Source organism: Fringilla coelebs, assembly GCF_963513975.1.
Source record: "Fringilla coelebs genome assembly, chromosome: 2".
In the NCBI taxonomy this organism is placed as follows: domain Eukaryota; kingdom Metazoa; phylum Chordata; class Aves; order Passeriformes; family Fringillidae; genus Fringilla; species Fringilla coelebs.
The window spans coordinates 27,628,910-27,642,964 of record NC_140029.1 but is presented as its reverse complement, the minus strand read 5'-3'; the positions used below and the strand labels follow the sequence as shown (position 1 = coordinate 27,642,964).

Sequence of the window (14,055 nt, the reverse complement as noted above, 5' to 3'; positions counted from 1 at the left end):
TAAAACTTCTTTCAAACATCATTTGTTGGAAGGAAATGGATTATAATTGGTATTTTTCAAACTGGATAAGGGTTTTCATTAGGTTTTAAATATACTAGTTTATTAATTCAGATTAATTTTGTATTTTGCAAATGAAAGTTAAGACTTATTACATAAGTCTTGCCTCTGGTCCTTTCTCTGTGACAGATTTCTTTCTAAGAAGAATTAGTTATGAGCTCCAGAAACTGCAATGCAGTAAGACTATCTAGGGATCAGTAAATGAAGCTGTCATCTGCCTGTAGTGGATATTAAAGACAGGTAATTTGTAAAATTTTCAGCAATTCTTCACAAAACTGAAGTGAATCATCCTTGGTCATGACCTCAGTGTTTACTCTTCGTGGCTGGACAACAGAGGAAATTTAGCAAAGGGCCGGTGCTGTGGCCTGATACTTTCCTTCATGTTCATGCACAGACACCAGGCTTATGTCTATTCTTGCAGCCCCCCTGGCAAATCCAATTACAGCCAATTGGAATTCTGCATGGTCCTTGCAAGCTGCAACAAGTCAACAATAGCTTCTCTGACACTGCCCCTCGGTGAGCACAGGCAAGCTGTGCTGCTTTGTCTGCCTGGAGTTTAGCTAACAAGCTTCAGCTCATCTCCCCAAGTGAGTTTTAGTAAACTTGCTCCTCTTTTCTTTCACTTGAAACATGAAGTCATTGAAGTATTTCTGCCTAATAATCTTTCATTCTCTTGGTATTGTAAACTTCATGTTTTTCACCCATTTGTGAAAGGAAGCAGAGCCTTTCAAAGTGGGAAGTCAGGCAGCTGCAATTAGCACAGGAAGGGTAAGGAGGAAGGTCACCACACTTCATTCAGCATCATCCTCACACTTCACCCAGCTCCACCCAGAGCAGGGCAGGGCGTGCTGCCCACACCATGCCCACACTGGACAGCAGAGCCCTCTCCTGTGCACAGAGGGAGAGCCTTCAGCCCAGGGGCACAGTGTCCTCACATGGGAACAGAGCCACCTCCTTTGTTCTGCAGTGCTGGCATGGCAAAGGCAAGGCTGGCACTAGACTGTGGTGGCCTTTCACACATGCCTGGGAGGGAGTTAGTCGTTACACATATTTTAAGCCTACTGTCAAATTTAATAATTTGGCATATCCATTATGAGCCAAAGTTTTTCTTTAGATGTGGCTTAGAAGAAAGTGCCAATTCGTGCACCTGCACTACAAGAGGAACCAAACTGCCACCTTCTGTTGAATTTCAGTTTATATCTCTTTTGTATGAGTAAAAAGAAACTCAGAGCTGCTGCTTTTTCCCTGTCAGCACCACACCATGACCGCAATGTCAGTTGTTCCTGTGCGCATCCAGTTTTGCATCCCAATCACATTATTAATTCTGGTTCCAATATAGATGACACATAATCTATAAAGACTTAGATATAGCTCAGGCAGAGGCATCCTGAGGTGTTATAGAACACCATATGGAAGCAACTCTATTTTTTAAATAAAGACCGATGGCTGTAATATAGCTGTGCAAAAGAGTGGTTTATATTCCTAGACACCTGTATGTAATACTGTAGGAATGTGATAAAGAAATTAGGAAAGAAGTTGATCACTGGTTGTTGGTCGACTTTTGCATTATAGATGTTTTTATTCAAAAAAATTGTGATTTATTTGTAACTTTCTTGGAGTCTAAACAATAAAAAAAATGCTCCATACTTATTGTTTAAAAGAACAATTGAATCTGTATTCACTTTTGAATGTTTGGGGATTTTAACTCAAAAGATAGCTTTAACTTAAATTACCATGCAGCTGCCTTTTGTTCTTTCAGGAAACAAATGTTGGGCAATAAAATACTTTTTTGTTGCTGTTTCAATGAACCTTTCTGCTTTATGTAACAGACTATTCCAGTTGTTCTTGTACCTTGAGACAGAACTTACAATAAGAAGTAACAAACAAAACTACCAGATTTATGAGAGGAGGAGGGGGAGGGCACAGGGAAAGGAGGTTTTACCACCATGCCCCCTTGCAAGTGTTTGTGAGTGAATAAAATCTGGTGCAGTAGGAGACCATATGTGCCCCTGACATCTGCTGCTGTGGGTATCAGCTTACTGGTCCATTCAAAGAACTGCTTCTCACAACCAGCAACAGATTTTTGTGAGTCTACTTAATATTTAATAACATACTATAAAAATCCCCAAAGTCTGTACACAACAGACTGTCAGAGTGATCATAAAATAAGACACATTTTAAAAACCTGGTGTCTATATTGTATCTATTTGGTGCTCTTGAGTGCAGCTTGCTTTCTCCTGATGCATCCCTCCTCTCCCAGTCATAGTCCAGCTGTGAATGGCACAGCTGGGCTGTGAGTGCCATCACTGAGACTCTTTTATAGGCTGAAGTAGGATAAAGCACACATGCAAATAAGTAACTATCAGTCTGAAATATGAGATGGAAAATAAAGTATACTGAGTTGAAATTCTATAAAAGTAGACAGTTTATGGCTGACAAAGTTAAAACTGGATTTTAACTAAACATAGTCATAAATAAAGACCAAGATATGTCGAAAGCAGGGGTCAGAACTTTTAAATAATGTAAATCTGTATTCAGGTACTCACAGGGAAGGTTTGCTTTCAAACTTAGGAAAACAACATTTCAAATGGAATGCCTGTGCACTTAGAAAGTCAGGCAAGCTAAAGCAGCTGGCAAAGCCAACCTGCTTTCTGAGGTGCCTACATATGACTTCAGTAACCAAACATAAACCAACTCTGAAAACATCACAAATAATAACAGATAACAGAATATATCCTAGGCACTGGAGGGTTGCCTGAGTGATCTTTATTTTACAGAATACTGTCAGCTACTCTGGTATTTTCTGGAGTCACAGTCACAGGTAGATACTTCAGTTAGGTAGGTAGCTATTACACCAGGAAGAACATGAAGTAAATTAATTCCTGAGAATTAAACTTCTGAAAATGATGATAAGAAAGTTCCCCCTGACTTTTGTTTTCAGTCTGGTCAATCTCTCTGTAAGTAATCACATCACATAAAAGGAATTTTTTTTTTTTCTGCAGTGCTTTCTATAATGTCTATAACTATTTTATTTCTCTCTCCTTTTGCCAGGGCAGGAAAGTGATGATGATAATAGGCCACATGGCCTTAATCTGACAATTTATTTGCATCTGTTGAAGTTTTTTTTAAGACTCACTGGGAGCTGTAATCATTGCACAGCACTGAAAAGTCATAGACAAGCACTCCATGAACTAAGCCTCTGTCCAGGAATTCGGTGTTATCATCCCTTTCTCTGTGCAACATGAAGGGGATAATTGCTATTTAAGCTTTGCTGTCCTGATTTTAGAGCATGATAAGGAAGAGAACAGACCTGCCTGAGGCTGGTCTCCCATTTCCCGGTGTCCTGGTGGCCAGCCCATGGGAATGGGTGGTCCAAAGCCGCAGCTCTGCAGGTTTTTCAGCTCCTGAGCCCAGTTAGAGCAATCCTGCAGAGATCTGCAGTGCCTTCCATGGGCAGGTGGTGCTCACTGTAGGAGCTACAGCTCCAGCACCAGTGAAAACATCAAAGCCATTGGAGTGGTTTTATCGGGAAGTATTGCACCAGGACCACAAAACCTCCTGAGGGATACCTGAGCTCAGCTTCCTCAGCAGCTGAGGACAGCAAAGCCCACATTTTCTCCTCAGATCCCTCCCCTTGGAGGTTGATGTCTGAAGCTGGCCAATTTTATCCTAAGATTAGGTTCCTTCCTAATATGGACAAATCCTTAGAGAAGAAGAATCAGGCCATACCAGCAGTGAAAATAAAGCACGACCTTCAACATTTCTCCCAGTACACATGTGAATAGGAAATGGGTGTTCAGAGATCAAGCAACTCAAAAAAAAAAAGAAAAAAAATATGTTAGTTCCAGATAACAAGCCTATTTGTTTGTAGGCATAATTTGAAACAGAAGGAAAAAAGGTCCTGATGTTGATTGTATTACAAAAGGATAAAACTGGCAAGGAATGGAAATTAGTGATTCAAAGAATGGAAAGTTAAAGTCTCTGAAATAATTATTTAACTAATAAAGTGGTTTTGGCAATAGGCTTGTTTGTGTTAAGCCTTTCAGTTAAGGAATCTGAGTTCTGACTCTTCAGTACATGGATTTGGATGTGCCCTCCTGATTAGAGTTTGTCACATGAAACATCAATTGTTAGTCAATTATTCCATCTCATCTGTTTAGTTATTTCTGAAGTTCTAATGATACAATCATAAAAATAATATTTTCTATTTCTAGATGTCATTTGCTCTCTGGTATTTGAAAAATAGCCTGACCACATATATTTTCCTTTATTAATATTTTTCTTCTTTTTTAATTTTCCCAAGCTATCATTGATAGGTGTGAGACCTAAAAATCTTACATAGGTTGGTTTTTGTATCTCTTTTCATATACAAATCCAGCAAAAAAGGTAAGATAAAATAACATGAAGTATTTTATGCACATACACACTTATGAATATATACAGTAGATTAAAAAGAAAACCCTCAATCAGTTGCTGAAGTTCTCTGACCAATAATCTGTAAGTTGAAAAGGATTGGTATATTTGATGAAATTGTGTAAATTCAACTTCAAAGTAAGTGCTCCTAAAGTTAGTGTAGCAGGGTTTGATTTAGTTTTTCTCCAACATTTTTGAATTGGAGTGACAAATATCAAAGTTTGAAGAGAATGAGAGTTAATACACATAACTGAGAGTTTCAGCTGCTAAAAGACAAAATCTCTTCCAGCAGTGATTGTGCCTCTCTGCAAGAGAAACCCCATATATGGCTAAATCTTCTATCTTTTGCATATACTTCTACACTAGATAAAAGACAACAAAGAAAACCACCCTACATAATCAGAGGCCTGAAGTGACTCCAGTTCCAGAGGTGTTGATGGAAAATCCAGCACCATTAACTGTGGGAAGCCACATCTTAGTGTGGTTCATTACCTTAATGGTTTGATTTATATGGAAAACCCGTCTCCCTCTCTTTTGCAGTGCTGTTATTTATCACAGAGGTATCAGATCCCCTTTTATGCCAGCAAGGGGCATTGATGGCTCATAATCTGCCTCAGCACAGATGAAGTTCTCACACCTTTGGCATTTCACATTGTGCTCACCTGTGCTCAGCACAGAAGCTCCTGCACAGGAGACTCGAGCATGTGAAGAGGTCAGAAATCTCACAGAGGTGTTTCACAGTGCACAAGAGGGGGCAAACTGCAGTCTTTATGGTGATGTTCCCCTCCCTCACAGTAAGAAAAAGCTTTCCTGCTACACAGCACACATGTTATGCTCATGTGTGCACAGACTTTTCCCCCTATGTGCCCGCAGCCCACAGGCTGCCACTGAAGCCTGTTACTCCTCCCAGGCTGCAGAACTGTTGCTCCCATCCTTCAGACCAGTGAGATTTTCAACACCATAGACTAGTGACATGTTTGCCTCAATTAAGCCTCTGGCCTCTGTGAGTCATCTCCCTTCCTCCCCCTCTTTTCCATGATATTTTTTGCTATTTATGTCACAAGTCCTTTTAGAGGGAAAAAACCCCAACAAGGTGACACAGGCCCATCAAGGAATTTCTTTCTTACTTCTGGTCCTTTTTAGACTAATATTTCCAGATGCTGGGGCATGGGGCATTCATCTCGTGTCCTTGGCCATTTCAAGTTTTATTGACTGCACATGAACTGAAAGATATTTGCTTACCCTTTGATCGAACCCAAATAATTTTCTGCCAGATGAAATGTGTCATCAGACAAATTCCCCGAGCAAGTTTCCATGCAGGGGCACATATCCCTGGACTTGGCCATCTGTAACACATAGTCCAGGCACTTCCCCAGCAAGGAATGTTTACAGCTAAGGAGAGCACCACTGTTCTCCCATCCTGTCTCAGCCCTACTGAAGGCCTGACACAGGATTTATCTGTCCTCATTTTTCTCTATAGAGTTGCAAACTCAGAGCTTGTCACCCTGAGCTTCCTATTTTTAAGTAATTTTCCATTCTCATTTCCTTGTGACCTGCTGGATCACCTTTCTCCAGTAGTGTGCTGTGTGCAGGAGAGTCTGAAGAATGGGAGCTCTGGGGGAGAGCCAACACTGTGGGGTGGGGTTTAGGCCCCTGAATGCTGTTCATTGCTATCCTGAAATCTCAACAAAGGAACAGAAGATTCCTAGGGCCACTTGGAATTTTCATACTGGGCTCTCCATCCTGACAGCCAGTTAATAAGCAGAGGTTGTTTTGCACAAAGGAACCATTCCTACCAGAATGCTGGTATCATCCTTCATGTGACAGAAACCTCATCCTCTTGTTAAGGTTAGGTGCTCGGAGCCCAGCACTTAAATGAGTTTGGAATTTGCAAACCTCAAAAAATGCCACTGTTGTGCAATGCTGACATGCACCTCTTCTTTGCTCTGACTGGTATAATCTGATGACAGTGAAATGTGTGAAAAAGATCACCTGCTAATACCAGATTTTACACTACCTTCCACAGCCACAGGGAGCATTTCAGGGGGTTCCTGCAGCAAGGCTGATTTTCCAGTTGGAGTACAAATTAATGCCTATGAATTGGGGCTCTGCCATTCCAAATGGGGTCTGGAGATTCAGATATCAAAAACCAAATTATCTGAGCTTATTTGTTTGAGGGACTTGGATTTTGAGGCACTTTCTTGCTTTTCAAACACTTGCAATCAAATGGTTGGCTTCATGGACTTGATTAAAATGGAAACATTTAGTGCTTCTAGGACTAATGTTTTCTTTTATCTTATTACCAAATCAATTTGTTGGTTTATGCACCTGCCTAAATGTCTCACAAAGATAATATATATTTATTCTTGTGTTTATCAAGCTAAAAATTGCATATAGTTGATAAGTTGTGCTGATCATACTTTCCTTATAGAAACACATTACCTATTGTATCTGCCAGATATCCTACAAAAGAAAAGTTTTACTTTCTTTTAGGTGAGTAAAAGCCATTTTCTTCCCAAACCAGTAAGTTACACCATGCCAGATACTACTAACAACCTGTTTCAGCATGTGTTTGAGACAGCCCATCAGAGCTGAGGAAGGGATTAATTTCCAGCTATGGGTTAGCAGTATGCATGGTTCTATTCCCACCAATGGGGCAGCCAGCTGCAGCTGCACCCTCTTACCTTATCCCCTCATGTCCCACCATGACTCCCTGTGCTGGGTGTGGCTGGGGTACAGTTAATTTTATTAATAGCAGCTAGTATGGGGCTGAGGTTTAGATTTGTGACCAAAAAGGTATTGATAATTCAGAGAGATTTTCAGTATTGCTGAGCAGTGCTTACGCAGCACCTTTTGTGCCTCTCACCCACCCATCAGTGAGGGGGCTGGGGGCACACAAGGAGCTGGGAGGGGACACAGCCAGGACAGCTGGCCCCAGCTGACCAGAGGGATATCCCACACCAGACTGTGCCATGGTCAGCATATAAAGCTGGGGAAGAAGAGGCAGTGGAGCACATTCAGAGTGATGGTTGTTTGTGCTCTCAAGTCATCCTTACATGTGATGTAGCTCAGCTTTCCTGGGGATGGCTGGATACCGAACTGCCCACGGGAAGCGGAGAATGGATTCCTTGTTCTGCATTGATGGACATGTGTAGCTTTTCCTTTACCTATTTAATTGTCTTTATCTCAATCATTGAGTTATTTCACTTTCACCCTTCTGGTTGTCTCCCCTGTGTGGGTGGGAGTAAGTGACTGTCTGTCTGGGGCTGGACTGTCAGCTGGGGCTAAACCAGGACCATCCCACCCTTGTGTTCTCACTTGCCTCTGCACCTTCTTCCCTTATCTCACATTTGGGTCCTCCCTAGCACCCTTATCTCACCTCCTAAACAGATCTTATCTCACCAAAACCACACTCACCCTGCCCTTCACCCACTCCCACTGTCTTGGGCAGAAGGGCAATCTCAGGGCTGGGTGGATTTCTGCAGCCAAGTGGGATGAGCAGCTGTACAACAGAGCAGTCACTTGGCATGCAGACAGCTCAGAGAGATGCCTCCTGGTCTGCTGCTGCTCACCAGTGAGGAGCTCTGTGAGGTGGTGATCATCCCCTGGCTCCTCTGAGCTCTTAAACTGCAGGAAAGTGTTAGATGTCCATGTCCTATCCTCCTTTAAAATGACTCCCAGAGCAGCAGTGATACACAGTTCTGCAGCATCTGAACAAAGCAATCACTATTTATGGACATAAATAAATGCTCTGGGACTTTCAGCCCCTGCTTTCAAATCAAGCAGACAAAATATTGCAATTCCTTTTCATGACAAAGATTTCTAAAAGAAGAGAACATGCACAGGATTTCGGTTTTAGAGGCATCAGGTTTTGCTGGGGAACTACTCATTTTTTCTGTTTGTTTGGATTTTTGTTGTTGTTTAGTTTTAAAGCTTTTTGTCCTGATCTTCTCCAGATTCTCTAAGGGTCATTCAGAGCGAGCCTCATTTTCTTCCTTTTCATTTTTTTTTCTTTTTCTCTTTCTTTCCCCCCTAAAGGAGACAGTAATTTTCTGGGGGGTTGCCTCTGCAGGACAGCTGTCCCTCACCCCATGGCAGGAGGATGGATAAGCCACTGCACTGTACATGGTATGCAAACGACCAGGTACCTCTAGGGTGTCACACACACATTCATACATGATTTCCTCAATTAGCAAACTACAGACCCTTTTGTCAGTGAAATCTACAGAACTAATTCTCTTATCAGTGCTGACCAGCAAACACCAGTGTTAACCCCTGAATCACTTTGCACCAAAAGGATATGAAAAGGTGTGATGCCCTATTACTCCTACAAATTACAAATCTACAAATTGTCCCATGTTTTTTTCACAGGTAAACTGAAACTCAGTTAAAAAAAATACAGAGACATGGGATTTCCTGGACCTACTGTTTAAGTAACCCTAATAAGTCCTGCATGGGATCTCTCAACAGATGCAAACTGGAGAACAAATGAGCAACAGTAGATTCTAAAAGAAAAGATTCTGATTTTTCCTCAAATGATAAGCATTCCCTCCCTTTCTTGGCAAGGCTAGTTGGAAGCAGAAATTGCTAAAGTGGAGCTGGGTTTATTGTTTGAACATAATTATCATCACTGAAAGATTTCACATTGAGCTTCCAGATGATTTTAAGTCAAAACCAGATGAAGTGCATAGAAACAGCAGAACACTTACATTCCTTGGTGTTGGGAGGCGCCAGCAAGCACGAGTAGCAAACCATCCCGTAGATGTTCCGAGGTCTGTTTTCCAGCATGTAGTAACTGCAGTGAAGGGCAAGAAGAGGCAAAACAGTGCAAATTAATATGATATGACTGAACATGGTTCAGCAGCAACCAATTATATGGAGATAAAATCATTTTAAAAAGTTTTATAAGCATTCTGAGGCAAAGATTATTCTTTCTTTTTTTTTTCCGAATTGCCTGAATAGACACTGTGTTTCTCTTCTTCCTGTCCTCCTAAAATGTAATTAATCAAACATCTAGACATGACAAGAAGTGGTAACATTGCCTAAAACAACATTAGTCTCCCTGCTGAGTTCAAGCGGCAGTTTAGAGCATGCCCTGAAATAAGATTTTTCAAAGTAAGAGAATGCAGTTTTTTGAAGCAGTAATCTTTCAAGCAAAACCACCAGTTGGATATGGTTAGCTAATTTTACTCACAAACACCATAAGAATAATTTCTGTAATCTTAGAACCAAATCTGAGCCAGATCATAATAGAAAACATAGGAAAAAAAATACCCTCACTGGGCAAGGCAGACTAGCCTTTACAGGTTTGGTTCATTTTTTAAAATTTCCTTGCTGTATTGTCTATAAATTAGTCCTTGATAGTGGAATTACAGCGTGAAGGAAAGGTTTTCATAATTTGAACTTCTGGGCTGCTAATAAAGTTAATGTTGAAATATGGTAATTGGCTACTCAAGAGCCGGATCCACATGCACCCTAATGAGAAATTACATCAGAATCATACATATGTTGATGTAACATCATACTGTTGATGTTACAGATATGTCTTTACAAATCACTTGTAAATCACTACATATTTTAATGAAGAGATGAATAAATTCTTAATCTATTCTGTGTAGACAGGAACTCAACACTACAAACATTTTAGGCAACTGGGAATCTGTTTTTCTGCTCTTACATACCTGCCTATGCATGTGAAGTATGGGTTTTTTTCTGGAAAATGTATGCATTGTTAGGAAATCACTGCTGAAACCGTCCATCAAAATCAGTTGGTGTATTAATGAATGACAAATAAGAGATATAGGTCCAGGAAATTGAATACACAGAGATGCAAAGGGGAGACAGGGACTGGAGCAAACTCAGAGTGCAGGGGAACTGCACATGGTTCCTCATTTCTTTCTTACTGGTTTTAAAAGATTCACCCTCACTTCATCCTTCAAATATCTCTCGTGCCCCATGGGTCACCCTACCATTCTCTCAGGAGCAAAACTTCACCTTTCCTCTCTTATGGGGCCTACATCATTCTAGGTCATAGAGCAGTTAATAAATACACAGGAAAAGGCTGCCAAACCACAAAACAAAAGAGTGGAAGCCCAAAGATACATAGAAATCTATGACGAAAAATACAGGACAGTTAGGATCCACAGTCCAATAGCTGTGTTGGTTTAGGAAAGACAAACAATCCTTCTGACAATTAATTAAATCAAGCTGGTGGAAGAATTCTTGGTTTTCACCACAATGCAGAATGGTGGAGGACATGTAAAGAAAACTGAAGAGTATGCTCATGGTAGGCAACCATTCACTCACGTGAGTAGGAAACCCTGCAGTTGCAAGCATTAGTGACTCACCCCCACAAAGTACTGGCAACAGATTTGTGTTTCTGGTTAATTTCCAAAGCACCAAATATTAAAGGTAATGTTGGAAATATGTGATAGCTATATCACCAACTACAGAGAAGTGACCCACTAATGACAAAATGAATTTTCACAGTATTACTCTTCCATTATGGTAGTTATTCTTTCTGCCAGGCTCAGGTTTGGAGGGGCTACAGGCAAAATCCAAGAATAGAGGCTAGACTGAAAACTGGACTTGTTTTCCTGCTTAACACCATACTGGTTTATCTTGGGCTAACCTTGGTGGTGTCATTGCAGACTCAGGGACTTGGACCTAGATTTAGCTCTGCCCTCCCACCATAACAGGGAGCCTAGGACTGGGGCAGGAGGTGGAGAGGAGTGGGTGCTCTTATCAGCAGGGGACAGTCTGCAGAGAGACATCAAGGAGGAATATCCTTGGTGGAGGCATCTGCTACCTTATCCAGAGCAGCAAGGGTGGCACTTAATTTCATTAGAATTCACTGGCTAAACCTTTTCACAGAGGAGCATTCACTCCTCTTAAAACCCCTCAGAGAACTGATCCTACATTTGCTGTAGCCACGGAGAAACACTTCAAATGGGGAAATGTCAGTGGCAGAGGCATTTCTGACTGCATTTAAAGAGAAAATAATCCCATTGCAATTCGGTCTTGTAGGGGACTAGAGACTTAGCCCAAGCTGAAAATAGGTGCTGGGACAGCATAAGGAATATGTATTATTTGTACTTGACCTGCTCTTGCTCCTTATGGCCACTACTGAATGAAGACAGACGACCAGGCTAGAGGGACCCTTGCTCTGACCTGCTATTGCTGCTTGTAGTCAGCTGTGATCTCAGTCTCACTCCAGGAACACCTAATGGATCACCTCACTGAGGGAAATAGTCTGAGTCACACGTAATTTCCACATTCTTAACCTGTCTATTTGGCATGATGGAAGAGCTTCTGGGCAGGGAGCAGAGGACAAAGCCTGCAGTGTCCCAGCAGGTTCAGTCTAGGTACCTCTAGAGCTCACTGGCAACTGGACTTTGGTTTTGAGGATCACAGCTTTGGAACTAAGCCTTTAAAATCATCCCTGTCTTGCACACTTCCTGTGAGCATGACAGTGTTGTTTCTATTTTATATGAGATGGAACACAAAGAAGGAGTGGGTGACCTCCTCTCTTGTACCAAAGACCTCCTTCTTCCCTAAAATTTGTCATCAGTAATAGTGAAAAAAAAAATAGAAGAAAAAATATATAATTATCCAGCACTTAATTTTAAGATAAAGTACAGAGGATGGCTCTCGTAACCACTGGGAAAGGCTGCCACTTCAGTGGTATTTTGTCTGAAAACTTTGGTACAGAATGTGCCATATGCTCATCTCTTCCTCAGGTTTCTTTACTGAGCTGGTGAAAAACAGCAAAGGGATGAGATGTCCTGAAGTGCAAACAGCAGCATGTGGGCTGTTACCTTGGGCAGGTCTGCAGTGTGCTATGCAAGCAATCCTCTGAAAGTGGAAACCTTGTTTTTATCCCTCACATCTGCTCAGGGGCTCTCTGAGGCTCTGTCCAGGCAAGGGAGCAGCCTGCCAGCCACCACTCACCCTGGTATCTGGCTGTCCCTGTGGCACAGGGGACAATAAGGACAATCAGCTGCTCACCAGCTCTCTGCTCTGACACACAGGCTCTGCATTTCACCCACCAGCACACAGGAACAAATGCTGAGGACTCTAAGTAGCATGAGGAGTCAGGGCGTCTTCAGAGCTTGTTTTAGCTCATATTTAGTTTATCTAGAGAATTCCATCTATTCAAGCTTGGACTGAGAGGGTGTTTCTCCTTAACTGCTGGCTTTGCCAAACAATCCCAAGACCTGAGCGTTGCAGGAGGAGCGGCACACAGCCAGATTCCGGCAGACCAGTTTCTGCTACAGGCTACACCTGTGCAAACACGATGTTTTGAGATTTCTCCCCAAGCACCAGCTGTGCAAGCTGATTATTTTCAGCCAGCACCCTGCTCCCACCTGGGTGACCTCATTAGTCCTGAAAAAAATTGCAAAACAGCAACTGTGACCACTATTTAAGTTTCTTGTTCTTTATGATATATGAGGGAAAGTCAAGTGGGAGCTTTTTCAAGCCACATCATCAGTCTGTGTGGCTGGCAGCTAGACAAGTCCTTCATTTTATTTGTAAACTGTGAAAATTTCACAAAGACTTACTGATAAAATAAACCTGGAAGCTTGCAGGGCCTCTTTAACAGGGCTTCCTGTGCTTCCATAAGGAGTGTGGGTTATACAGCATCTGCAAACTGCACAAAAGCCAGAAGTCAGTAGGAATTACTCTCTAAACCAAAGAGGAATAGTGGCAGAAACTGAAAAGGTATGTAAGGTGAGGCTGTATTTTAGAGTATTTACTCACCCTACAACAAACCATCAAGAGTGCATATGTATGCTTGGGTTTGCAGACTTTGAGATGTAATATTGTCAAGGATATACATATTCAATGTAGCAATTTCTTTCTCACCATTATTATGAGAATTATACTGAGTGTAAGAGACCATTACAAAGATGGACTTAATAAACAGCACCTATTTGAAGCCCCTTCAGCCAGCCCTGAAACTTGTTTTGACTCTGAACAACACTACACACACGACATTAACAGCTCCTCAGACTCCACTCTTTTGTGTAAAAAGGACCTGAGAGACTAAAATGCCTTGGTAAATCTCACTGAACAGCTCTGTTAGCTAATACTGTCAACTACTGAGAAATGTGCCAGCTGTTCACATCTGGAGAGGAGATATTTTATGCCCCTAAACATGCTGTAGTGCCAGCATAGACTCTACAGAGTATTTAAGGTGCTGTCATGCAGCTCATACGTAGGAAGCAGGACTTAGAAGGTGGCCTCTGAAGCTACAGCTGGAGGCCAAGCTGGATTTCTTCGAGTGTTTAAAATGGCACTGCACAGCTGTGCTTGTTCCCTTTCCATTTCCAGTAAGAGGAAAAAGTTTTCTAGTTGTTCCAAACAGTGATTTTTCAGTAAGATTAAAAGCATCTTCTTTAGGGTCCCTTCCAGACCTAACTATTTTATGATTATGTGTTTATTAAACTCACCAATGCATTTAAAACATTTAAATGCACTGTTTTAGCAGAGATGAAAAAGCATAATTTACCAGTATTGTGCCTACAGTCAGCTTTGACATGGAGAGGCTGTCAGAGATTTTGACATCAGAAAAGTATTTCCCAG

General features: G+C 41.6%; 1 protein-coding gene across 2 annotated transcripts in view; it reads right to left on the bottom strand.

Moving 5' to 3' along the window:
• The window catches only part of EDAR (ectodysplasin A receptor), a gene marked incomplete at both ends in the record, with an annotated part of 61,955 nt that overhangs the window by 8,816 nt on the left and 39,084 nt on the right, over window positions 1-14,055 (bottom strand). For both annotated transcript variants that reach the window (XM_084225620.1, XM_084225621.1), the window contains one exon: window positions 9,180-9,265. In XM_084225620.1, coding sequence (XP_084081746.1) covers window positions 9,180-9,265 — 86 coding nt within the window. The remainder of the gene's footprint in view (window positions 1-9,179; window positions 9,266-14,055) is intronic.